Raw genomic sequence first — 26,194 nt, 5'->3', positions numbered from 1 at the left:
TATAGTGTTTTATGGTCTGGTCAATCAAATACATTTCTCTGAAAAAAAATTTTTTTTTTTAAAACTTTTAAAAAGTTCTAAAGCTCTTAACTCAGGAACCTGAAAAATCCTCATCCGATCACACCTTGTATAAATGCCTGTATACTACTGCAGAAGATTTGAGGATTCTGAGTTCCAGTTTTGCCAAGTCTTGTGATACTATCACAAGTCTTGCAATATTTGGTGTTTTCTTAAAGCTCCTGCTCTTAGAGTCAAGTGATTACACAATCATCTCACTTTCATGTTTAAAAAAAAAAAGTTTAAACCCCTCATTGGTTGCAGAGAAAAGTTTGAAAATATGTATACCAAGTATACCCTAGAGGTTCAGAAACCAGAAGACAACATGTATTTTTATTTAACCTCCTAATTTTTAAGCCAATGTCATGATTTTTTTTTTAGGAGTGACTCTTGATTTTTTAATGTCTGGAGTTGGTGATTCTGAGTATAAATAGAATCAGCTGAAGATCTGCTACTGGTTTCCATTTCTTTTGTATTAACCCTTCCCTATTACATTGAGACAGTTACTTTGCATGTGTGATGTACAAGTTACTAGTTTCTACTGAACAGCACATGAAGTTTGTATTAAAGTTGCAAAATCTGGGATGGAACGGATAATCTAAAAGGCCTTCATTTCTGCTTGCAATATTGTGGTAGCTATGTTGGTCCCAGGCTATTAGAGAGACAAGGTAAAGAAAAGCTGGGGTGGCTTGTCTCTCACCAACAGAAGTTGGGTCAATATATTACCTCACCCACCTTTTCAGTTTCTAATGTATATGACTCAATCTGCATGACACACAATATTGACTGCAGGGGACAATCCTTTACTGAAAATAATAGATTAGGTCTAATTCCTATGATTCTGTAGGGTTCTGTCTATAGCATGCCATTGCTCTTAAGTGCTAGCCAAATAACTGAATACAAGCAAATAATTAAATACAAGCATGAGTCAAAACAACAAGGAGTCCTTGTGGCACCTTAGAGACTAACACATTTATTTGGGCATAAGCTTTCGTAGGCTAAAACCCACTTCATCAGATGAAGTAGGTTTTCGCCCATGAAAGCTTCTGCCTAAATAAATGTGTTAGTCTCTAAGGTGCCACAAGGACTCCTCGTTGTTTTTGCTGATACAGACTAACACGGCAACCACTCTGAAACCTGTCAAGCATGAGTCAGACTACACTGAGCCTGTCTTACAGCTTCCCATCCAGAGCCGGCTTTAGGCCTATTCCACCAATTCCCCCGAATCAGGCCCTGCGCCTAAGAGGGCCCTGCGCCCAGTGAGAATCCCTTCCCTGGCTAGGGGCGCCTTTTTAATTTTTACTCACCTGGCAGCGCTCCGGGTCTTCAGTGGCGGGTCCTTCGCTTGCTCTGGGTCTTCAGTGGCGGGTCCTTCAGTGCTGCCGAAGACCTGGAGTGAGTGAAGGACCCGCCGCCGAAGTGCCGCCGAAGACTCGGAGCACCGCCCGGCAAGCACAAGCCCCACGTGTTTTTTTACATTTTTTTTTAAGTCATCCCTGCTGGGGCCCCGCCGAAACTGTTCGAATTGGGCCCCGCACTTCCTAAAGCCGGCCCTGTTCCCATCTATAACCCATTCCTGGGATTGTGCTCTAAAAATCTTTAAATAAAAATCTGTCAAGATTGTCCAAAGGATCTCAACATAAAAAGACAACTTTTCCAACAAATATGCAGCCATGTGTGTAAATAAGAAAATCATTGCTCCAATCCTTATCTACTAGATAAGAATAATAGATGGCAAGGTCAGAGAGTAGGTGGCAAGACATCTTTGGTTAGAAGTGGTCATGAGGAGTTACTTATTAAAGCATTTCATTCCGATCTGCCTGTATAATATATACCCAACTCATGCAAGATAGAAAGGCATCAAGTTGTTTTTCTGAAAAGACGCTTAAAAACTCTGTGCAATCAGAGGTGTAATCAAAGGCGTAGGAACATACGGAGTACCTGCTCTGCAGATCCCTCGGATAACAGCAATAGAATGTGACAGTGAGATAACTGTAATGCTTTCCCATTAGGGATAAAAACTTACACCCTCAGAGTCATGCACTCAGCCTGAACTCAAACAAATCAAGGCAGCAAGTCTCAGACTCTGAGTCTACAGACTCGGGCTTGTGCTAAAACACTAAAAATAGCTGTGTAGACATTCCAGCTCAGGCTGGAGTGTGGGCTCTGAAACCCGAGGCAAGGGGGATTCAGAGCCTGAGCTCCGGCCCGAACTCAAACATCTATACTGCTGGTTTTAGCATCATAGTGCGAGCCCAAATCTGCAGACCCGGGCTCTGAGACTCGCTGCCTTGATTTCAAATCACTCTGAGTCCTGAAGTTCTTTCAGTGCCTGATTGCTGCATATGTAACATGCACAGGTCACACACCTCAAGGAATCTACTTGTCACTTCCTTTTTCTCAGAGTTTAATTGTAACTCTTTGTGAAAGTCAGGCCCAGGTCCTCATCCAGCAGAAAACACTCTCCATTGTCATGTCAGAGAACAACCCAACAGAGCTGGGTATCTGTTCCCGCTCACTCATTCTTTGGCCGGCTGAGTGATATGGAGGCAGCATGCCCAGTCCTGGAACTGGGGAGGAAAAATGTAGTTGCCTCAAACTATTCACTAAGGGGAAGCACTGACAGCTGTCAAAGGAAGTCCAACCCAGAAAGATGGTGGCTGTAATAAGGGTCTCAGGGATGCAGATCTAAATGTGGGGTAAATACTGGGATATGGAGAGCCCAACACAGAAGGATCATGAAAAACATTGGTTTAACATGGTAATCACGATCACATTGAGGATGCCTATATTCAGCACTACTTACCTAATCACTCTATCCAGTAGGGCAAGATTAAAGCATTAAAGCACACTGTATGCTCTCCACTAGTTTTTTAACAATACCCTGGTACTTTGGTGCATTTTACCTGTGTGAGTGCACGCACATTATGTATACATCCACAATTTTTTCCCCTGATCCTACACACAATTGTTGCTTTCCCGGCACCCATTTTGCTTATGTGCACCCAATGCAAAGTCCACAGCCTGGTGCACACTGTGGAAGAGGAGGTTCTGTTCCTCTTTTTTAAAGTACTCTCCCCGGTGCAGGGAACTCCTCACAGAGGCATTGCACTGGGCCAGCAGCACCTGGATGCCTATCTCCCCATAATCTTTGCAGATCTCTTTAAGCGTGTGGATTCCAGCTGAGTCCAAGAACTGTATTGCACAGCAGTCAATCACTAGGGTGTGAAACACCGGTGGCTCGGTGACAAGCTGCACTGCGACGTCCGCCTGGCTGCCACCAGAATTCACCATTTTCTCTTTAAGCATTCGCTTTGCTGCCTTTTTCTTGGCTGCCTTCACCCAGGCTGGGTTGACTCCAGTCTGCTTATACAGAGTGGATTTAAAGCATTCTTTGTTGATATAGTAGAGAGGCGCTTCGAAACGGAAAATCACGACGCCTGGCTTAGTCTTCAGGTTTTTGTAGGCAGACAGGGATTCATACATTTCAGTCTCTACCACCCAGCCGAGCAATGGTGCCTCTGGTCTCTGAGTTCTCACAATGACGCACAGCATTGAGAAGCAGACACCAATCAGCAGGCCAATTTCAGTACTTAGCAGTGCCGAAGCGGCCATTGTAACTAACCAGATCACTGTGTCCACTTTGCTCAGATGCCACATTTTGGGCAGATCCCTGAACTTCCGCAGGGCTCCTCTGAGGTTCACAATGGTTATGACCCCCAGGACACATTTCTGAAGGGAGTAGAAGAGAGGTGCAATCAAAAGCAGAACTAATAGGATGACCAACGCGGTCACCACCCCAGAGATCTGAGTTCTGCAGCCTGTTGACTCTTTAACAAGAGTCTTGGCAAGAGCTGCACTAGTTGTGAAGCAATGGAAGAAAGAGGGAATAATGTTGCAAAAGCCAATGGCATACATTTCCTGATTGGCCTTAACTGTGTAACCATGCTTCTTGGCGAACATCTCTGAGAGGGACACAGTGATAGCGAAGCCAATAATGGCTATGGCAACAGCATCCATCGCCACACTAGGAATCAGATCCCATTTGGGTGGCTGGGGTGGCAGGAACCCAGTTGGAATGTGTCCAGCAACACTGGAGCCATAATTCTCCTTCAGCTTCCCAAAGTGAGATGCCAGCGTAGCTGCCACAACCACGACCAGTTCAATAGGTATGGGGGCCTTGAGCCTGGATTTAAAATGCTCATTCAGCTCTTTGGTTGGGATGAGGACAAGGAGACACAAGAAGCTGGTGATGAGATCGCAGATGTTGGTCTTGTGGATGTTTTTGAAGATGTCTATCCAAGTGGTTATGAGGGAGCCAATGCCATTGCTGCGTGGAATGTCCAGGCCCAGGAGATACTTCGCTTGGGATGTTAGGATAGTAAAGGAGGCACCTGTGACAAATCCGCCGAGTAAGGAATCAGAGAGGTACACTGAGACAAAGCCCACCTGAAAGAAGCCCATAGCAACCTGAAAGGAATCAACCACACACAATAGGTTAGAGTACAAATCTTAGCATTATGGAAATTAGCAGGAAAGTTAGATAATGTAGGTCAGGGGTTCTCAAACTGGGGGTTGGGACCCCTCAGGGGATCGCAAGGTTATTACATGGGGGGTCTTGAGCTGTGAACCTCCACCCCAAACCCCACTTTGCCTCCAGCATTTATAATGGTGTTAAATATATACAAAAGTGTTTTTAATGTATAAGGGGGTTGCACTCAGAGGCTTGCTATGGGAAAGGGGTCACCAGTGCAAAAGTCTGAGAACCCCTGATGTCGGTAATACGGCACAATATGTGACTTTGCAGGATATTGTACTATCTGATGAGCAAAATGAAATGCAAGCCAGAATCCCTAGCCACTCATTTATGCATCAGCTTTAAATAAGATGCATAATTGCTAATCAGACACTGGCTTTCAGACACGGTCTTCATTTTTTGAACTCATTTTTATATCATGGTTTCTTTCAACTCTCAGTAATAGCTTACAGCATCCTTACGGGATAAGAGGGGAAGCACTGAAAAAAAGCTTTTTTACATTTTTCGTAACTTGTGTTGCTTCTCCCTAAAATTTTTGAAAGCCCCTTGGCTTTAGGCCTTACAGAAGCCCAACACCGATGTTAGATTCTCTCTTGCATGTCTCCTTGTAGCCTGCAATAAGCTATCACCCCAATCAAATACCAGCTTGCCCTTTTCACTAACGACTAACCTGTGGCACGTCTAATTCAGCAAAAGTGTACAGAAACTTCCACAATGCCCAGGTTACACAAGTAAAAGCAAATTTTTAAAGGTATCTTTTTATTCATATTTATGAATTCTGGTTCCAGTTAAATCTTTGGTGCTGTCTATAGAAAGCTCATGATGTACAGATTCCTGCAGTCCCCTGTATTTACACAGCCACAATGGTGGTGGCTAAGTGTCCCTGCTTCCCCATTTAACTTTCTGTAAGTTACACACAGGCCTCCCTTACAACCAAGTTCAGTTATTTCTCCCTTTGAACCCTCAACTAAAAGCCCTTTAATTCTTTTCACTGGCCAAACTGGGCTTTTCCCTGCTGTTATCTTAGAAACTGCCATGCCAGGATCCCACAAGCTGCCAGCTATGGTACTTTTACACCACTTGGCTCAAACAAAGTCACACGTGTCATCAGGTAGCAGAGGCAACACAAAGAAACTATAGGCATGGCTGGAAACTGGCCTAACTGTGTAAGAACTGCATACATTTACTAAGAAGGATGGTCTTGAGGTTTGACACTGCTGAGTTCAGTTCCTGACTCTACCACCGACTCCCTGTGTAACCTTGGAAAACAAACTTGACTCCTCTCTTTCATAGTTTCTTGTCTATAAAATGAGGATAATACTGCCTCTCCCTTACCCTTTCCCTCTCTTGTCTACTTAGACTGCAAGCAACCTTGGAGCAGAGCTTGTCTTTTACTATGTGTCTGTATACAATAGAACCCGAGTTACAAGCTGATCAGTCAACCACACCCCTCATTTGGAACCGGAATTACACAATCCAGCAGCAGCAGAGACCAAAAAAAAAAAAAAAAGGCAAATACAGTACAGTACTGAGTTTAAACATAAACTACTAAAAAAATAAAGGGAAAGTTTGTCAAATCTTTTCTTTAAAAAAAGGAAACTGTTTCTGTGCTTGTTTCATTTACATTAAGATGGTTAAATGCAGAATTTTCTTCTGCATAGTACAGTTTCAAAGCTGTATTAAGTCAATGTTCAGTTATAAACTTTTGAAAGAACAACCATAATGTTTTGATCAGAGTTACAAACATTTCAGAGTTACGAACAACCTCCATTCCCGAGGCATTTGTAACTCTGAGGTTCTACTGTAGTTCCTAGCAAAAAGGGACCCTGTTCTTGGTTGGGGCTTTGAAGAGCTAACGTAACATAAGTAATATTTTAGTTCTATTGGCTGGTAGGCAGAGAGACCCCAGGCAAAACACAGCTAGTTGCTGTTCTATGTATAACATCTAAATCAGGGAAAGTAATTTGACTTGTCTATGTAAAGAGGCTAAAGAGAGAGTGTTCTCTGCCAAATACCAAACAGCAATTCACATCTCCACTGCCTCACTGAAACCCAACCCACTACCACCACTCTATCTCAATTACTCAACACTTCCAGATATCTTAAGGGGGCGTCATTGGTTTTATATCAAGAGGATTATCTAGGATGTCATAAAAATGTTTTCTTTTTCTCTCCCCCACAATGTGTTAGATACAACTTTTAGATAATGTTTTCACCTCTTAGCTCATAGAGCCGAGACAATTGTGGGCACTCCAGAAATGAGGGTGCATGATTTTGGATGTATACCTTCCTCTACAATGCTATGAAAGCCAAACACAATGGCATTTTGCTAATGCACACGAACCAGAAATTAAGCTTGCTGATCTAATTTCAGTAGCTAAACAGTGAAACAAAGCATAACTGTTAAAAATCATAACTGAAAAAAAAAATCTGTTACTTAATATCTTAATTTATTAAAATAGAAACATTTTAAAATCTAGTATTTTTTATCTTTGTAGCATCCCTTTAAAATAATGGTAAGGTTCTGGCTTGGAACAAAAAGTCGTCAAGTTTTACAAGTACCAAATAAAAGCATCCAATACCATGGAATTTATTTTACAATTGGTATTAACTTTCACTGGGGAAAAAAGCCAGCTGATCACATGTAAAATAAATTAAAAGTGGTCTGGATTTGAAAGCTGATGCTGCAAATTTTGGCCCAGTGAAAATTAAAGCCCAAATACAAATCAATGAAAAGAAGTGTTTAGGGCCAGACTGGAAGAAGTGGCGAGTACCTGATAATGTGAAATCAATGGGAGTTGAGTCTTTGGCAATGCTTAGAATCAGGTCCTTATAAAGGGAAATGTTGGTGGACCTTAACCAGAAGAGCAATGTGGGACACTACTGCTATAAACAACACTGCCACTGTCTCTAGGCTGGTCTCAGAAGGCTTCAGTAAAGAGTTGAACTATAGCTAAGAGAGGAGAGGAAGAGAATTAGAAGCATTTCCACAGAATACCCATTTACCCTGCCCCCTCTTACCTGATAAACTCCAGCTATGAAGGTCACCGTGGCTCCCACAGTAATTGCATAGCAATGTCTATCACATAACAGCGCTTGTGACGTCTGGTTCACAGCCAAAGTGGTGGTATTTACATAAATGACCATCTCTCTCTGAAGGCCACTACGAACACTGGGCTCTATGTCATACCCAGCTCTCTGTACCTCACGATCCACCACCTGTCCCACCATAAGGCAAAGCACACCAAAAATACCAACTGATATGTGACGAGAGGTACCAAATAGGAAATAAATAATGCTGGCAAAAAAGGACGTGTAAAGACCATATATAGGTTCCTGGCCGGCCAACAGGGAATAGGCAATGGACTGTGGGACCAGCAGGATGCCCACTATCACCCCAGACATTATATCTCCCAGGATGTACTCTCTCAGTTTATATTTGGGGAGCCACTGCAAGACAGGGAGAAAACTGAAAATCAGGTCTTTAACTTTGGCTGGGGTGCAGCTGCAAGTTTTCTTCACTTTCTTGACCAGAAGTGCCTTCATATCAATGCTCATCTCTTGAGGCTCCAGGAACATCGTGGGTTGAAAACTGTGTTTGTCATCCTCTCCCTCTGCCATTGCAGATGCTGATTGGACGTGGTTGAGTTCCACTTCTGCTGCCATCCTGAAAGCTCCCTATCAACACAAACATAATCAGAAAGTCAGTTAACCTTAAACTAATTTATAGATTATTCCAGACTTCTTTTTTTTTTTTAATGGCAGTGAATTTAATTCTCATGAAAGGCAAAGACTAATAGTACTAGCTTAAGCCAACAATTGTACAAGCAAGGTCTCTACCAATTTTCCACACAACCTGTTGTGATACAACTCAGTCTTGCCCAGCAGCATCAGCTAGGGTGACCAGATGTCCCAATTTTATAGGGACAGTCCCAATTTTTTTTTCTTATATAGGCTCCTATTACCTCTCACTCCTGTCCCATTTGCTGTCTGGTCACCCCAGCATCAGCTGTTATTCCCCTCCTCAGCCAGGCATAGGTGGCTTTATAAACCTAATCCGATTCCTTTTGTTGTCACTAAAATAAACTTTATGATCAGACAGAGCCCCTCCATGAATATGACTGTCATTAAAACATAGCTATGCACATACTGCAAGAAGAGAACATGCTTCTTTTTGTGTAATCAGCCCAACTGTGATATATGCACACCACAATAGAGGCACTTTTTCTTGGAGCACCTTCCCTGCAGGGGTGGCTCTATGTATTTTGCCGCCCCAAGCACGGCAGTCAGGTGGCTTTTGGCAGCTTGCCTGCGGGAGGTCTGCTGGTAACGCAGATTCAGCTGCATGCCTGCGGGAGGTCCGCCGGTCCTGTGCCTTCGGCGTACCCGCCGCCGAATTGCCACCGAAACCACGGGACCGGCAGACCTCCCACAGGCATGCCGCCGAAGGCTACCTGATTGCCACCCTCACGGCGACCGGCAGGCCGCCCACCGTGGCTTGCCGCCCCAGGCACGCACTTGGTGTGCTGGTGCCTAGAGCCGCCCCTGCTTCCCTGATGAGTCCACTCACTGTTTCTGGTCTATTCTATTCAGCAAAATTAGAAACAGTAAGCTGTACTAGCTGAACATTCATTACAATTCAGTTGGTGAACCACACCCCTTGCAACTCAATTTCTGGTATTGCAGTTGAGGTCTAAGTCTTTCATTAGTGTTTTCTTTCCAGTGCAGTTAGGATGCCAGGCAGTTATCTAAAAGGCAGCAATCTTTATCCAAATGGTTTTGTTTCAGCCTGTGATATAGCACAGGAACACTTTGCATGCACTTTTCCATTCTTTTTTTAAGAAAAAAAGTTTGCATTTCAAGCAAATTATATCCAATCAAAGGAACAGAAACAAGCATCTTAACTGGAAATACGGGCACTAGATGACATGCTCCCACCAACAGGTTTCTCCTACTGTAGCTTGAACTGCAGATGATATATGAGCAAGGTGATCGTAATAAAGAATATTCTTATAATAAGAACTTACTTCCTCACTTTGTGAAAGCAAAATATCTGAGCCGAAAAGCAAATCGAAAACAACCTGAAAAAGACATCTCTGACACATGCATGCAATTTGGCGCTTACCCAGCATTCTTCTGCTTCAGAGCCTTTTGCAAACATTACTTCCTTCGCAGATGGCTAGCAAGGATGAATTAAACATTATCGTTCATATTTTACATAGGGTGAAACTCAGCCAGAAACTGACTTGCTCAATGCCACAAAGGAGTCAAAGTCAGAGGTGGTATTAGAACTCCGGAGTTTCTAGCTCCCCGTCCTCCACCTTCAAAACCAGATCACACCTCTTTAACCAATCCAGCTCTACTACTAACAAAAATATTTATCATTTATATAGCAATTTGCACCTTCAATGTGTAGTTCAGACATTAATGAATGCAGAACTCATATTCTACATAATGTCAACTTTGGAATTAATTAGCAGAAGCGTATTTGAGCTAGGCTTGCTGAGAATATATTACAGGATTCTCACTGGGAATTCTTTCACCTAATTAACACTTTGCAAAGAGCTATAAAATGTTCATTACTACTACTTCAGGATGAATCTCTTAGAAACTGTGTACACATGGGTGAAGCAGGAGTCAGACTTTGGAGTTTAGACAGATTGTTTCTCCTACGGTCTGTTACAAGATACTGCTCTTTGGAGTTGTGGAAATGGTTCAGCTGTGGAACTAATTTCAATTTACAGGGTGCATTAGCTACGCTTCTTCATTCTGTGTCTGAAGGCTATTAAGCAAGGGTGGGCAAAGTGCAGTCCACTGGCCTCTAATGCCATGGTCCGTGCCCATAGTTGTGTTTAATAGTCTGTTAATGCAGACAAACAACTCAGACTAATTGTCTCTAGGACCTTCAGGCAAGGTTTGGGTTTGGGTTTGACAATGCAAAAAAATTTAAATGGTGAAGTATCTGCTTTCTTCAGCTACTCAAACCTGACCATCACACCAGAAGCTGTGATAGCATTTAATCTTCAAAGTGGTCTCCTTTTCCAACCAGCAATATTCAGTGCACATCTATAATGAAATTCCAATTAGGAATCAATATATTCTTATTAGTTCAGTTACTCCATATTACACTGCAATGTATTTCACTTTGGAACCTCTGTTTTGTATTAACCTCCAGTGATCACACCACCAAACTTGAACTATTCCATTGTTTAATAGCAATGGAAGGTTATAATATTTTGATTACACTGAACTGGGTCAGTTCAAGTATACATTCAAGGTCTTAGAGAGCAGAGTATTTTAGCCACCTGACACCCATTGAAACCAATGAACTAATTCACTCAGAGATCCAATGCAATTCTAATTTTAGGGGTATATTTTCAAAGTACCAGATTTTTTTTTTTCTGTAAATAAAAACAAAGACAAAAGGACGCATAAAAGCCATGGCCATAATAAAAAGGGTGTGAGGGAAAGGCCTCAGCCTCAGTCAGCTAAATCTTCAAAGAAAGATTTGGAATTATTGAGAAACTGAAATAGTTATTTGGTAAATTTCCTCTCTCTGCATATAAAGAGGACTGGTTGGGTTTCTGCATAAAGTGTCTGTATGGTGGTTTGGGCAGAAGGAAGGAGTGGAGTGGGGCGGGGAGATAAAGGAGAAACACACAGAGAGAAAAACCACAAATATTTCATTGAAAGAAGAAACCCAAGTCACTGACAGACTGGGCTAGTCATATTTTGAATGGAACATTTCACACACATTTATGACAGTGAATACCACAATGTAGTCAGCCTGCAGCTCAGCCCAATGCGAGCTCCTTACTCCAATTAGTCCAACTGTAAAGTTAAACTGAAAAGATTTCACAAACTCCACAGTCAAAAGCCTACAAACTTAACTGGTGTTTCCTGCATGAGAAATATAACAGAGAGACAAGAAAGACAGAATAGACTATAGTGAGCATAGGAATAGAAAGACAGACTCATCAGTGTGGTCATTACCGCAACTGGTTAAAAAAATAATGTAATGACCATTTTATGTAGAGAGTCATCTATCCAAGCACTTCCTTGTGTCAGCTTGCTGAACGTCTAGTACTTGCTGATACACTCCAGTGAACAAAGACATTATTACATGGAACTAACTGCCTGCAAAAGTCAAACAGACCTAAATAATGTCCATCGCCAGTGATTTCATTTTACATCTATTATTATAAAACTGGGGGAGGGGGAAACCCACACAAAAAAACCCAACCACCCTTAGCTAAAGCAACATTAAGTTTGCAATTTTAAACACCAAAATGTATAGAAATGAAAAAATATGGTTCTGGGAGCAACATTAATTTATCTGCATTGCACATGCTGTATTTTAAGGTACACACTGAACGGTGTAATTATCCTAAAGTGCTTCTGTGCAACGTGGGTGAAAATGCTAATTTTTGCATTTCCTGACTGTGTTTAAACATGCAGCCTTAATGATTCATTAATATTGATTTAGTTTGTTTCAGTTTTGTTTTTTTGTTTTTTTAAAAAAGGGAAAGGGGAGAACAACAACTTCAAGAAATAGAAAGTACCAGATGACTGGTAGATAGCTAATGTAATGCTGATATTTTAAAAAGGCTCCAGAGGCGATCCTGATAATTACAGGCCAGTAGACCTAACTTCAGTAACAGGCAAATTGACTGAAAGAGCAAAGAGCAGAATTATCAGACACATAGGTGAACACAATATGTTGTGGAAGAGTCAACACAGCTTTTATAAAGGGAGATCATGCCTCACCAATATATTAAAATTCTTTGAAGGGATCAAACATGTGGACATGGGTGATCCAGTGGATGGAGCAGGGGTCGGCAACCTTTGGAACGTGGCTCGCCAGGGTAAGCACCCTGGCGGGCCGGGCCGGTTTGTTTACCAGCCGTGTCCACAGGTTCGGCCGATCGCAGTTCCCACTGGCCACAGTTCGCTGTCCCAGACCAATGGGGGTGGCAGGAAGCGGCGGCCAGCACATCCCTCAGCCCACGCCGACCCCTGGGATAGAGTATACTTGGACTTTGTGAAAGCTTTGACAAGGTCCCTCACCAAAGACTCTTAAGCAAAGTAGGCAGTCATAGGATAAGAGGGAAGGTCTCTAATGGATCAGCAAAGTCTCTTGTGGCACCTTATAGACTAACAGACATTTTGGAGCATGAGCTTTCGTGGGTGAATACCCACTTCGTCGGATGCATGTAGTGGAAATTTCCAGGAGCAGGTATATATAAGCAAGCAAGAAGCAGGCTAGAGATAATGAGGCAACGTATTCACCCACGAAAGCTCATGCTCCAAAATGTCTGTTAGTCTATAAGGTGCCACAAGACTCTTTGCTGCTTTTACAGATCCAGACTAACACGGCTACCCCTCTGATACTCTAATGGATCAGTAACTGATTAAAAGATAAGAAACAAAGGGTAGGAATAAATGGTCAGTTTTCACAGTGGAAGGGAAAAAATGGGGTCCCCCAAGGATCTGTACCGGGACTAGTGCTGTTCAACATATTCAATAATGATCTAGAAAAAGGGTAAACAGAGAGGTGGCAAAGTTTGCAGATGATACCAAATTACTCAAGGTAAGTCCAAAGCTGACTGCAAAGAGTTACATAGGGATCTGGGTGACTGGGCAACAAAATATCAGATGAAATTGAATGTTGATAATTGGGAAATAAGGCACATTGGAAAACATAATCCCAACTATATATACAAAATAAAGGGGTCTAAATTAGCTGCTTCTGCTCAAGAAAGCGATCTTGGAGTCACTGGAGATAGTTCTTTGAAAATATCTGTTCAATGTGCAGCAGCAGTCAAAAAAGCTAATAGGATGTTAGGAACTATTAGGAAGGGATAGATAATAAAACAGAAAATATCATAATGCCACTTGTGATGGGGTGGACTAGGCCCAAAGGCCCACTTCTGGAGGCCTCAGGGTTCTGCCACACCCATCCCAGGGAAGAAGCAGTAGAAGGTCCTCCAAGCAGGCTAGAGTGGCTGCAGGGGAAGCAGCCAATCAGGGCTCAGGGGGGCCATATAAAAGGAGTTGCAGCGCAGAGCAGTAGTTAGTTGCTGCTAGGAGCAGGAGAAGAAAGGAGTGCAGGCCTGAAAGAGCAGCAGGGCCATGGATGGTTTGCTGTCAGGGACTGGGGGAGCATTGAGGGAGCTCCTGGCTGGTTGCTAGGACTGAGTAGCGACTGAGTCTGGGGAGGGCTGCAGGAAGATAGCGTCGCTCAGGAGGAATCCCTGGGAATACAGTCCCATACCAAAGCTGGACTACTTAAAGATCAACGCCTGAGGAGGGCTAGAGAGAGACAGGACCCGGTAGACTATATACCCTGGAAGGGGGTTGTGTTGGTTAACAGGCAGACAGTGTGACTGAGCCAGAGTGCTGTCACTGACAAACCCACCTGAGAATCACCAAATGGGGTCACCAGAACTAAAGAACACAGACATGACTAACCAAAAGGGGGCACTTGCGAGAGGTGGGTGCCAACCCTGTTACACCACTATATAAATCCATGCTATACCCGCACCTTGAATGGCATGCAGTTCTGGTCACCCCATGTCAAAAAAGATATATTAGAATTGGAAAAAGTACAGGCAAGAGCAATAAAAATGATTAGGGGTGCGGAACAACTTCCCTATGAGGAGAGATTAAAAAGACCTGTGACTGTTCAGCTTAGAAGAGAGACAACTAAACAGGGGATATGATAGAGGTCTATAAAATCATGAATGGTGTGAAGAAAGTGAATAAGGAAGTGTTATTTACCCCTTCACATAACACAAGAACCCAATGAAATTAGTACAAAAACAAACATAAGGAACTACTTCACACAATGCACAGTCAACCTGTGGACCTCATTGCCAGGGGATGTTCTGAAGGCCAAAATTTAACTGCGTCGAAAATAGAATTAGATAAATTCCTGGAGGATAAGTCCATAAATATCTATTAGCCAAGATGGCCAGGAACACAACCCCATGCTCTGGATGTCTCTAAACCTCTGACTGCCAGAAGCTGGGACTGGAAGATAGGTGATGGATCACTCGATAAATTGCCCTGTTTCGTTCATTCCTTTTGAAGGCATCTGGCACCAGCCACTGTCGGAAGACAGGATACTGGGCTAGCTGGACCACAGGTCTGACCCAGTACGGCCATTCTTATGTTGTGAGCCTCAGAGCCACTAGCTGGAGCTTCTCCCACACAGGAGCATGTCAATCAACAAACCCTTTATGTAGCAGCAAAGGCAATGCTGTGAGACTTGTTTTCCTATCTCCACCTATCAGCAGGAGGGATACATCACTCGCTGTTTGGGCAGCCATAAAAAGACAATAGTGGAAGTATGTTTTCTCTAATTTATACACATACTTAAATGGCTGAATGGATTTTAATTCAAGCTTTCAAGAGATTCTCACCTTTGGAGTGAGGCCAAGAATGGAAAGTTTCAACCCAAAAAGGTATATGAGAAAGCTGAGAGTGAAAAGAGGATTACTATGGAAGCTAAGCTGCAGCCTTTACTATAATGTTCACAACTATATACAATACCTGTATTTTTTTAAATCCTCAGAACAATACCACTGAAGATAAACATGATAATTAGAAGTTAATGTAATATGGTAACCATGTGACTCACTATTATTATAGATTTAAGCATTAATCACATGAGATGGCAAATTAAATAACTCTTGGCCTTGTGCAAATTACATGAGTTGCAACACTGGTTTGCTAACTGCTAAATCAAACAGAATAGAGGTTTTTGTGCATCCAAAAGCACACATGACCCTTTCTTTGGCAACAGAATTGGGGGAAACTGTCTCCAATTATATTTTTCTTCATATCTTCCACTTAGCACTGATGCAGCACTGAGGGGGTTAGAAATAATGGTGAAAACACCAACAGCTAGTCTATACTAGCCAGCCACAATTCTACCACCAGTAGAGCTTACCAGTGCTAGTGCAATGGTGGGTAATTTTAAGAAAAATGCCTAGGAAGACACAGCCAATTCACCACAAATACTATTATTATTATATTCAATGAAATCTGTGTCAACCAGTTAAATTAGTAGATTAATTTCGGTCAATCAGAAATGAATTGATTCATGAAAGTGTGGTTTACAAAAAAGCCTGATCTTCTGTGAACAATCATTGAAACCAGAAATAAGAAATACCTATTAGATCCTGTGACCCACTGAGACACAGTGTCCTGTCTAGGTCACATCTCTAACATTTCAGGATTGTTCTCTATTTATCAACATTTTGCCCAGTTTAGTTTTAAAATGTTCCAAGTAATGAGACAAAGAGGAAAACAATAGCTTATTTATGACTAAATGAAACCCAATACAAGTCCATTTCTGAAGAAGACTACAGTGCAACCTTTTAATGTTTGTTACAAAGGCCTTCTTTTCAATTAACTGTTATAAAACAAACATCTGCCCAGCACAGTGTCCAGGGACAGCACTACATGCTCTAACACGGGGAATCCAAATTTAGGTTCCACATTCATAGGTGTTGGAACTAGAGGTGCTGGGGGTGCTGCCGCACTCCCTGGCTTGAAGTGGTTTGCATCATATAGAGGGTTTACACTTTGGTTCAATGGCTGTCAGCACCCCCACTATATAAATTGGTCCAGCAGCCCTGCCCACATTAACTGGCTGGAGTGTGCTTCATTTTAGACCCAAATATACATCCATCTTACATTTAACATGAGGGCGTCCCCTGTTAATTGCTCTAGAAGTGTAAATCCACAAACCGGAGTCTATTAAATCTCCATCTGAACTATAGTATCACTACTGTACTGATCTAATAAATCCCTAATGATTCTGAACTTCTCCCTTATGCTAGTCTCATATCTGGCAGGATAACACTAAGATTATCATATAGAACTATAACTGTACACAGTTATTTGATAATGCCGTCCATTCACATATCTTTAAACGCTTAATAAACATGGATTAATTAAGCCTCATAACAGCTCTGTGAAGAATGTATTCTGATCCCTATTTTTCAAGGGGGAAATGTACACAGAGTAAGTTACCCAAGGTCACACAGCAAGTCAGTTCCAAAAGAGACCTTAGAATTCATGACCCTTGCCTCATCCAGCACCCACTAGATAACATGCCCTCCTACACGGTATTGCAAAATTCTAGTTGGCTGTTATTTATAGCGTGTGCATATAAAACAAATACTTCAAGTCAGCAAGGATAAACAATGTACGTCTCTACAGTAGGCACTATAAGCATACACTGTATTTGTGATTAAAGCCTTTTTTTCCCCAATTTATCTGTCCACAATTATGAACCAAGAATCATTCTGCCAAAACCCTTTTATGAATGAGTACAAGAAAATGCTGACATTTTGTTTTTCAATTTAATCTCCAAGCTACTTATAACTGTTACAAACTTCTTAAACAGGCTCACTATTTTCCTACATTACAGTAATCTAAATCTCTCTGATCCCCTCTTCTCCAAAAAATCAAAAAAGGCTCGCAGCACCCTTGGAGTTATTCCTAACTTCTGTCAGAAACTCTGAAATGACAGTCAGCTATATTATTTATTCCTGATCGGTATTCTTGGATTCAGACATCCCAAGTGACATCTGTTTGTACATCTTTTGACCACTATATAATGTCTAGACGGCAGAATCATGGTCTAAGGGAAAATGATTTGCCAGTTATTTGTGGTCATACTAGTGGACTGACTTACACAAAGTCTTTGTATGCATCTGTATAACAGCCTTCCTTATGTGGTGTGAAAAGGGTCTTTCATCAAAAAGATAGGCATTGCCTATAAGAGTGAAAGGACACTGGGCAGTGGCAGAATTTTCATCCAGTTACACTCATTTCTGACCAAAAATGCTGCTCTGTATTATTTCTGTAACCAGACAGCCCAAGCCAACTAGCATAAACCTTGAATTCTTTCCGTTCAAGGCTAGAGGACAAGAAAACATCAGTTAAGTACACCGAGCACAGCATTTCATTTCAGAAAAGGAGTTTCCAAAGTCTGTTTACTTTCAGAAGATATTATTTTATATGACCAATTTCCATGCACAGAATTCAGTCTTACCAGTTCCTTTCAGCCTGAATGTAGTCTTTGAGGAGTGCTTAATTGCTTCAGATCCATTACAAATGCTGTGAAGTAAGAGAAACGGTCACAGATATCCCTCTGTCATGAGAGACTTACCACAAGTACCGGTCTTAAAATCAGATAAGGGGATGTTTCTAGTTATGCAAGCTTAAAATTTGTACAATATCCAGATTACATATAAGTCAGTATAAAAAGGCTAGTAGTCTAGCCTCATGGAACCAGGAACTGCGGCAAGCAGTCTCTGCTGGCGTGGATTTCCATGTACCCATCCCAGAACATGGTCACTTTGACAGTGAGAGAACAGTAATGGAAATTTTAACTCACTTATATGCTCAAACAATTCATTACAACCTTAAACTCAAGTCAATTTTGCGCTTACAAGCAGAAAGAAAATCCTGCTTGCTTTCCAAAATACAGACTCCAGATGTCAAGATTGGCTACCTACACTATATGTGCACAAACACCCACTTAAATGTGTAAATACCCAGTTTTGTGCACCAACAGTTGTGCAGTTTCACGCAGCCACTTTTAAACACTAAAAGCTACTTTATACTTGAAAGTTCTTTCTGATTAATGCATAGTGTGAATTTTAAGTTCAATAGCTATTCCTGTATAACTCAGGGTACGTTTACACTTACCGGGACGGTCGACGCGGCGAGTTCGACTACTCGTAGTTCGAACTATCACGTCTGATCTAGACGCGATAGTTCGAACCCCGGAAGCGCTAGTTCGAACTCCGGTACTCCACCGCGGCAGGAGGAGTTGCCGGAGTCGACCTTGGAGCCGCGGAGTTCGCTTCCGCGGCGTCTGGACGGTAAGTAAGTCGAACTAGGGTAGTTCGAATTCAGCTACGTTATTCACGTAGCTGAAGTCGCGTACCCTAGTTCGACCCCCGAGCTTAGTGTAGACCAGGGCTCAGTTTGTAAACACACTTATTCCAGAATAAGAGTGCACAAGCAAACTTCCTAAAGAGAAGTTTGGATTTTCAAAGGCACCCAAGTCCTATTGAAATTAATTAGGAGTTGTGGCCTAACAATTTTCAGCTCCCTAGAAAATCCAGCCTAAATGTCTAAGTGTAAAAGCAATACTTTGGAAAACATGCCCTTTCACCTGTGGTTATTGGAGGCAAAAAACTACCCTGTGCTAAGCAGTCCATCCAGGCCCTCCGACAGCAATTCCAGGCCCCAAGGCAGAACAGTCAATGGGCCCCCAAACCCAGCGTGGAGTCGCCACATGGGCACGGAGCTGGACCATGTGCAGCTTCAATTTAAGCCCATTGCTTCTTGTCCTATCCTCAGAGGTTAAGGAAAACAATTTTTCTCCCTCCTCCCTTGTAACAACCTATAATGTACTTGAAAACTGTTATCATGTCCACTTTCAGTCTTCTCTTTTCCAGCCTAAACAAACCCCTTTTTTTTAAATCTTCCCTCACAGGTCATGTTTTCTAGACCTTTAAGCATTTTTGTTACTCTTCTCTGAACTTTTTCCAATTTATCCACATCCTTCCTGAAACGTGGTACCCAGAATTTGACACAATACTCCAGTTTAGGCTCAATCAGCACGGAGTAGAGCAGATGAATTACTTCTCATGTCTAGTTTACAACACTCCTGCTAATACACCCCAGAATGATGTTTACTTTTTTTGCAACAGTGTCACACTGTTGACTCATATTTAGCTTGTGATCCACTATGACCCCCAGATCTCTTTCCGCAATACTCCTACCTAGGCAGTCATTTCCCATTTTGTATGTGTGCAACTGATTGTTCCTTCCTAAGTGAAGCACTTTACATGTGTCCTTATTGAATTTCATCCTATTTACTTCACACCATTTCTCCAGATCATTTTTAATTTTAATCTATGATCTAAAAGAAACATTTCCAATTCATGAAAGTTTTCGTATGGACCAGGGAAGGAAAAGCAGCAATTCATCCATTAAATACGATTTCTCTCTGGCCCACTGTTAGGCAAGTTAAACAGATACACAGTGCTACAGTCATGTACAGATTCTGCATAAAACACCAGCAGAGGAAGTTTTCCCCAAAGAAATTTCCTACCATGTATAAGGCCAGCTCACATCACATGGCCCTCTCTGACTGAATGCTGGGAACTTCCCAGCTCCACCAGAAAAAGAGAAACTGTTTGGTTTACACATGAACAGGAGACATCTGTAAATGAATCTTGCCAGAGACTGAACTGAACAGACTAGCACACAGAAAGCCAACATTTACCTTGGATAAAGGATAAGTGAGGGCGGGGGGACTAAACAAGGTGAGAAGTGAAACAGATCAAACAAAAAATCCAAACACTTTTTTTTCTCTTGAGCTTGAAAGTCTTCTCTCCACGGTCACAGCCATACTCTCTTTGAGACAGTGTCCCATCCTGATATACTAGGGCTGTGGAGGCCAACAGAAATTTATTATTAGATTATTTAAGTTTTCAAGATGACAGTAAATTACAATGAGGTTATAATAATACTTAGCTCTTATAAAGTGCTTTTCATCAGTAGATCTCAAAGCATTTTATCAAGGAAGTTAGTATCATTATCCCCACTTTACAGATGGGGAAAACTCTGGCAGAAAGGGAAGTGGCCCTGGCCCAGGCCCAGCAAGCTGTGGCAGAACTGGGAATAAAACCCAGGTCTCATCAGACTCAGGCCACATTGCCTCGTACAGACTATATCTGCAGAATTCAGTTTAATACTGTTTTTTTTTAAAAGGAATGTTTTTTGTAATGCATACAGCAGAAAAAAAACAGAAATCCCATGTTTATTTACAGGGTTGGACAATTTTATCAAGACCCTCAGCTCTACCCTTTTTTGATCAGGTTTGATATTGGAATTCCTACCATCAGTGAAATTATTTCTTTTTAAATCATCACTTTGATCTTTTCCCACTTAAACTATCAGAATTTAACCAACCAGGGTCTAAAATAAGAAGGGACTGGTGCCTTCTCCATCTTCCCTTCTCTCCAAAACTAGTACTTATCAGCCCCACTACAGCTCCAGGCACTCGATCTGCCGCTGTGATACGCTCATCTATTTTCAAGTCTCACCTATAAACTTATTCTTTCTTGCTTTTGTCTCTCTCAAACTGAGATCTTTCTGCTATTATTTCTTATTTAGCCCTGGAAGGTGCTTTGGGATAAAGTCTTTAATAAAGATGCAGTAACCAGATGAGTCAAGTTCTATTCAAAACCAGTGATGAGTTTGCAACAATATCGTAAATTTCAACAACCTTAAACTCCAGATTTCATATCTCTATGAAAAACTGGTCTGTTTGGTTTACTCATGTGTGTTTACATCTGTAATAATAGATAATCTTTAAATACTACTGCCCCTCCTAATTTCACCCCAGGCTAGACCAATCAAAATGGTGCTGAGAGGGGGAACCACCATTCAGGATTATCATCAGTTATTGAATATGATACAGGCAGAGTAAGACCCCTGGCAGAAGTTTATAAGTGGGTTAGACAGAGCAGGGATGCGACGGGCTGGGACAGCCAGCAGTTCTGGCAATAGAGGCTCTATCTATAAGGCACTGCGGGGCAGAAGGAGAACAAGGCGGGGAGGATTTTTGGACAGAGCAGATTTGGAGGGTTAGTTATAGAAGCCCTGACAACGTTAATTGAGTATCAGAGTGGTAGCCGTGTTACTCTGGATCTGTAAAAGCAGCAAAGAATCCTGTGGCACCTTATAGACCAACAGATGTTTTGCAGCATGAGCTTTCGTGGGTGAATACCCACTTCGTGAATACCCACGATGAAGTGGGTATTCACCCACGAAAGCTCATGCTGCAAAACGTCTGTTAGTCTATAAGGTGCCACAGGATTCTTTGCTGCTTTTAAAGTTAATTGAGAAGTTTGAAAACAATTCAGAGTGAGACCAACTCTTAACCTACATCCCCGACAGGACCCCCAGCCCCCTCTCCTCGGGGTGCACCACCGCACCTCCTCACTAGCAGCCCCCTTCTCGGGGTGTTTTCCCCATTACCAGGGGGGATCCCTGGCCCCGCATTCCCCCCGGGGTGTCGCCCCTTCCCACTCCCCAAGACCCCCCTCCCGCTGCTCTCCCTGGGGCTCACGCACCCCACCAGGACCCCTGCACCGGGACTCTCCGCTCTCCCCGGGGCGCCCCCCCACCGGAGCCCCCTCGCACCCCGCTCCCTGCAGGGGTCACTCACCCGGCCGCCCCGCTCCCAGCGCCGGGGATAAACTCAGATCCCGCCCGCGCCGAGCTCAGCTGCCGGTTCGGAGCGGAGGGGGCGGGCCCGGAGGAGGATGGGGGGGGAGGAGGAGCGGGCGGGGCAGGGCAGAGGATATGGGGGCGGAGCCGGGGCAGGGCAGGAGGGAGAGGAAGAAGGGAAGAGGAGGAGGAGAAGAAGAAGAAGAGGGCGGGGCAGGGCAGGGCAGGAGGAAGAAGGGGGGGGCAGAGCCGAGGGAGGAGAAAGGGTCTTTCTCTTTAGGGATCCCTCCCTGGGCAGATGGGGTCGGGGGAGCAATTTCTCCTGGGACCAGCCAAAGCCCACACCCCTTCCTCCCCCCCGACAAACAGGCAAGGAAGTGGCACCTTGGGAGAAGGGACAGGACCACACAATGCCACGGGCAGGGGTGCCAAGAGTGCCCATGGTGAGAACCCCCGTCACAATCCCAGCCCCAGGCCTGGCTTTCACGCCTCCTGGATTGACCTAAGTGACACTTCTCATGTGCTACTTTGTTCATAACAGAAGGAGTGGTGGGGAGGGGGAGATAGGCCTGTCTGTCTTTACACAAGGGAGTTCTGTCCTGTACATAACACTAAGGCCAGGGCTACAGCAGAAACATATTGCCAGCTTAGCCATACTGGCAAACCCTCCTAGTGGAAACACATTTTATACCGGCAAAAGAGTGCTTCTGCAACCTGTTCCCACACAAAATAATCTGTGCCAGCAAAAGAACCTGTATGCTACTGTAACTGTTAGTATAGAAATGTTGTTGTTTAAAAAGATCACACCCCTGAACTGGCAAAAATGTCTAGTGTAAACCTAGCCTAAGGGTGAGATACAAACCAACACCTCTTGCCAGCAAATTCAGTGTTTGGGCTAACGCTGATTCTTTAGTCCCAGCACACACAAACCCTTTGGCATTAGTTCTTGGGTGCACACGAGAGACGTGTTGTATTAGATTAGACCATTGCTGGCTTGCTTCATGGTACGCTTTATGCCCTGTGTGTAGAAAAACTACATCATCACAAGGTCTTGTGAACAACATCACATCACTCTAACTATCTCCCTTGTCCCAAATGCAATATGGACAGGAAGAAACCTTGTTCACCTCAAAAAAGTAACAATTCCTGGGGTGCTAAAGTAGAAAAATACAGATTGTAATGGTAACTGTCCCCAAATCTTGTCAAATGAGAGAATTTCTGCGGAATGGTTGGGACTCTGAGATCACATGCCTGTGTCTATATTACAAAGCACTACTGCAGCTATGCAACTGCTGTAGTGCAGACACTTGCTACACGGACAGAAGGGTTTTTTTCCATTGCTGTAGTAAATCTGCCACATTAAGAGGCAGTAGCTGTATCAACCGAAGAATTCTTCCATCAATCTAGCGCTTGGTTTAACTACATTTCTTAGAGGTGTGAGCAACATAGCTAGTTTGACATAAGTTTTAGTTATAGGACCAGGGCTGAGTGTATCAGAATTTATGACAAAATTCTGCCTCATGCAGATGGTTTCTTAAATGCCAACAGATATTGTAAAAGAATGACCAGTGGACCAGAATAAAAGAGGAAGACAAGAGAATGGAGGATTACAAAGGAAACAATTACTAGGTTTGCAGAAGAAGGAGTAGGCAAAAAACTGAAAACCAACACTGCAGAGTAACATGCTACTTCTTGGGTGAGACATGGGGCTAACAAAAAACTTCTCAGCTTCCAATAAACGAGCCATGGTATGCAAGAAAAATTGGCCCATGGAGCTGATCACAATATTTCATAAGTCTGGGACAAATCCTGAAAACAAGTGAGTATCTGCAAAGCACTTGCATCCCTCACTGATATCAAAAAGAGTTGAGAGTGCTCAGATTTGGCCCACTGCAGAAGTAATAATAATACTTGCGGCTTTACCTTTCCAATATCATTACTTCCTAGCATGTCCTGGACTCTCACGAGAGCTGAAGAATTCTCATACAAAGAGTGATGCATTGGCACTAATCTTTCTGAAGAAAAAGACCAACCAATTAATTCAAGTTTGAGAACTAATTAAATAGGCCTAATCCTTTTAATTTACAAGATTAATCATTTGTTGCTAACAAACAGACAAAAGAATCTAAAATTTTCCCATATTTCTCACATTTAAAGATACTTCAGTAATTCCTGAAAGAGAAAACGGTCTCATCTTGCACTAGGATACCACAAATATTCACAGAAATGTCAAATGCCTTTTGAAATCTTACAAAGCTATTTGCCTCAGTGTCATTGAACTATGTTTTCTCCTTGTCCCTCCTAACCATGAACCAGAGATAGGCGTGGCATAATTCAATTATTTTTTTATAATGTTGATAGGTAATATCAATGTTAATTTTGAAGCACTCTTTTTATTTTTAGCACTTTAAATGTTCGCAGTTGCACAAAATTATGGACGGGGGGGGGTCCAACAATAATTATTTAATAATGGTAGACACTGAAATTAAAAAGGTAAAATTTTATAACTGCTAACACAAACTATCAACATCACATATAAAAACTAAATATTTTTAAATCAAACTGATAAATTCTCAGGCAGCATTTTTCTTACTTTGCCTGTCTATAAATTTGTATTATTATAGATGGAAATATTTTTTCATCAGTTTGTGTGAAATTGACATTTACCAACAAAAATAAAATCCTTCCAAGCCAAACCACAGCAAATCTTTGACATTTTACACATTCAAAAACACTAGTCTTCTAGTCTTCTGTGTTTCTTGCTTTGGAATGTTTGGGTTGAATCCAACCCCACTTACCTTTTTGGCTGGGTTTTCATGGAAAAGCAGGAATGCAGTCCCTGAAACTGAATGTTGCCTAATATTTGTTTTTCAGATGCAGCCTTGAGCTGCCAAAGATCAGTCGCGTTCAATGTGCAAGAAAAAGGAAGGTGCCAACAACTCTAGGTCTACTGACTCCCCACCCATGTCTTGTCTTGTGATATTATACAAGGGCTGAAAGATTAACTGTATAGATTAAAATGATACATTTAATATTATCCTTTCCTAAGGCTCTAAACATGCACAATGGTAATTGATAGTTGTGTCACAGTGGCAGAGAAAAAGGTGTCTGACCAGATTTTTCACTCTTGACCAAAGATAAATAAAGCTGAAATGTGCTGATTATTTCTTTGAGTGGTAGATGTTTAATGTACTGCCTTGATTGTTTACTGTACCACGCTGATAAGGTCTCAGATGGAGTACTGTGTCCAGTTCTGGACGCCACATTTCAGGAAAGATGTAGACCAGGGTTCGGAAACCTTTGGCACGTGGCCTGTCAAGGAATTCCGCTGACGGGCTGGGATGGTTTGTTTACCTGCAGCATCTGCAGGTTCGGCCGATTGCAGCTCCCACTGGCCGCGGTTCACCATTCCAGGCCAATAGGGGCTGTGGGAAGCGCCGGCCAGCAAATCCCTCGGCCCCCACCGCTTCCCACAGCCCCCATTGGCCTGGAATGGCGAACCGCTGCCAGTGGGAGCTGCGATCGGCCAAACCTGTGGATGCTGCAGGTAAACAAACCATCCCGGCCTGCCAGTGGGTTTCCCTGACAGGCCACGTGCCAAAGGTTGCCGATCCCTGATGTAGACAATTTGGAGAAAGTCTAGAGAAGAGCAACAAAAATTATTAAAGGTCTAGAAAACATGACCTATGAGGAAAGATGGAAAAAATTGGGTTTGTTTAATCTGGAGAAAAGAAGACAAGACTGAGGGGGGACATGATAACAGTTTTCAAGTACATAAAAGGTTGTTTAAAAAGGTGAAAAATTGTTCTCATTAACCTCTGAAAATAGGACAAGAAGCAAGGGGGTAAAATGTAGCAAGGGCGGTTTAGGTTGGACATTAGGAAAAACTTCCTATCAGAATAGATAAGCATTGGAATAAATTGCCTGGGGACGTTTTGGAATCCCTGTCACTGCGGGGTTTTAAGACCAGGTTAGAAAATACTGTCAGGAATGGACTAGTTATTACTTAGTCCTGCTTTGAGTGAAGGAGACTGGACTAGATGATCTATTGAGGTTCCTTTCAGCCCTACTCTTCTATGATTAGGTAATAGAGGGCAGTTCATTGAAGAGCCCTCTTAACACACCTTTCACATGAAAAGGTGAGATCCTAAGTCCGCTTGCGATAGAGGAAAACCGAGCACTGAGTTAGTGGCTGCCATTACATTAAACCAATGCTTAATTGTATTGAAAGAGGTGCTGGGGCTCAAGCAATTTTTTTACTTTCATAACTGACACGGCAGGCCCAGAGGTGCCGGGGCTATGACCTAGCAAGCCTAGAGGTGCTGGGGC

General features: G+C 42.6%; 1 protein-coding gene across 4 annotated transcripts; it reads right to left on the bottom strand.

Annotated features, from left to right (window-relative positions):
* Window positions 1–1,523: 1,523 nt before the first annotated feature.
* SLC26A2 (solute carrier family 26 member 2) lies at window positions 1,524–22,274 on the bottom strand. 4 transcript variants are annotated; one of them, XM_039485746.1, is made up of 5 exons: window positions 22,250–22,274; window positions 19,914–20,078; window positions 17,664–17,728; window positions 7,616–8,272; window positions 1,524–4,527 (listed from the first exon to the last, which is right to left on the bottom strand). In XM_039485746.1, the coding sequence occupies exons 4-5, from the start codon at window positions 8,258–8,260 to the stop codon at window positions 3,016–3,018; spliced, it is 2,157 nt and encodes a 718-aa protein (XP_039341680.1). In that variant the 5' UTR covers window positions 8,261–8,272; window positions 17,664–17,728; window positions 19,914–20,078; window positions 22,250–22,274; the 3' UTR covers window positions 1,524–3,015. The 4 variants fall into 4 exon arrangements, with proteins under 4 accessions (XP_039341680.1, XP_039341679.1, XP_039341681.1 ...); XM_039485745.1 differs by lacking the exon at window positions 22,250–22,274 and adding an exon at window positions 21,864–21,959; XM_039485747.1 differs by lacking the exons at window positions 17,664–17,728; window positions 22,250–22,274 and adding an exon at window positions 21,864–21,959.
* Between the last annotated feature and the right edge of the window lie 3,920 nt (window positions 22,275–26,194).

Source organism: Mauremys reevesii, linkage group 8, assembly GCF_016161935.1.
Source record: "Mauremys reevesii isolate NIE-2019 linkage group 8, ASM1616193v1, whole genome shotgun sequence".
NCBI classification, from domain to species: Eukaryota; Metazoa; Chordata; order Testudines; family Geoemydidae; genus Mauremys; species Mauremys reevesii.
Note: the sequence above shows the minus strand (reverse complement) of the source record. Positions and strands in the feature narration are given on the sequence as shown.

Bases quoted from the DNA above. Each gene is read 5' to 3' on its own strand.
- SLC26A2 (XM_039485746.1), bottom strand. From the start codon at position 8,260: ATGGCAGCAGAAGTGGAACTCAACCACGTCCAATCAGCATCTGCAATG. The intron at 4,528-7,615 runs GTAAGAGGGGGC...GATTCCTTTCAG, and splicing joins TCATAGCTGGAGTTTATCAG to GTTGCTATGGGCTTCTTTCA.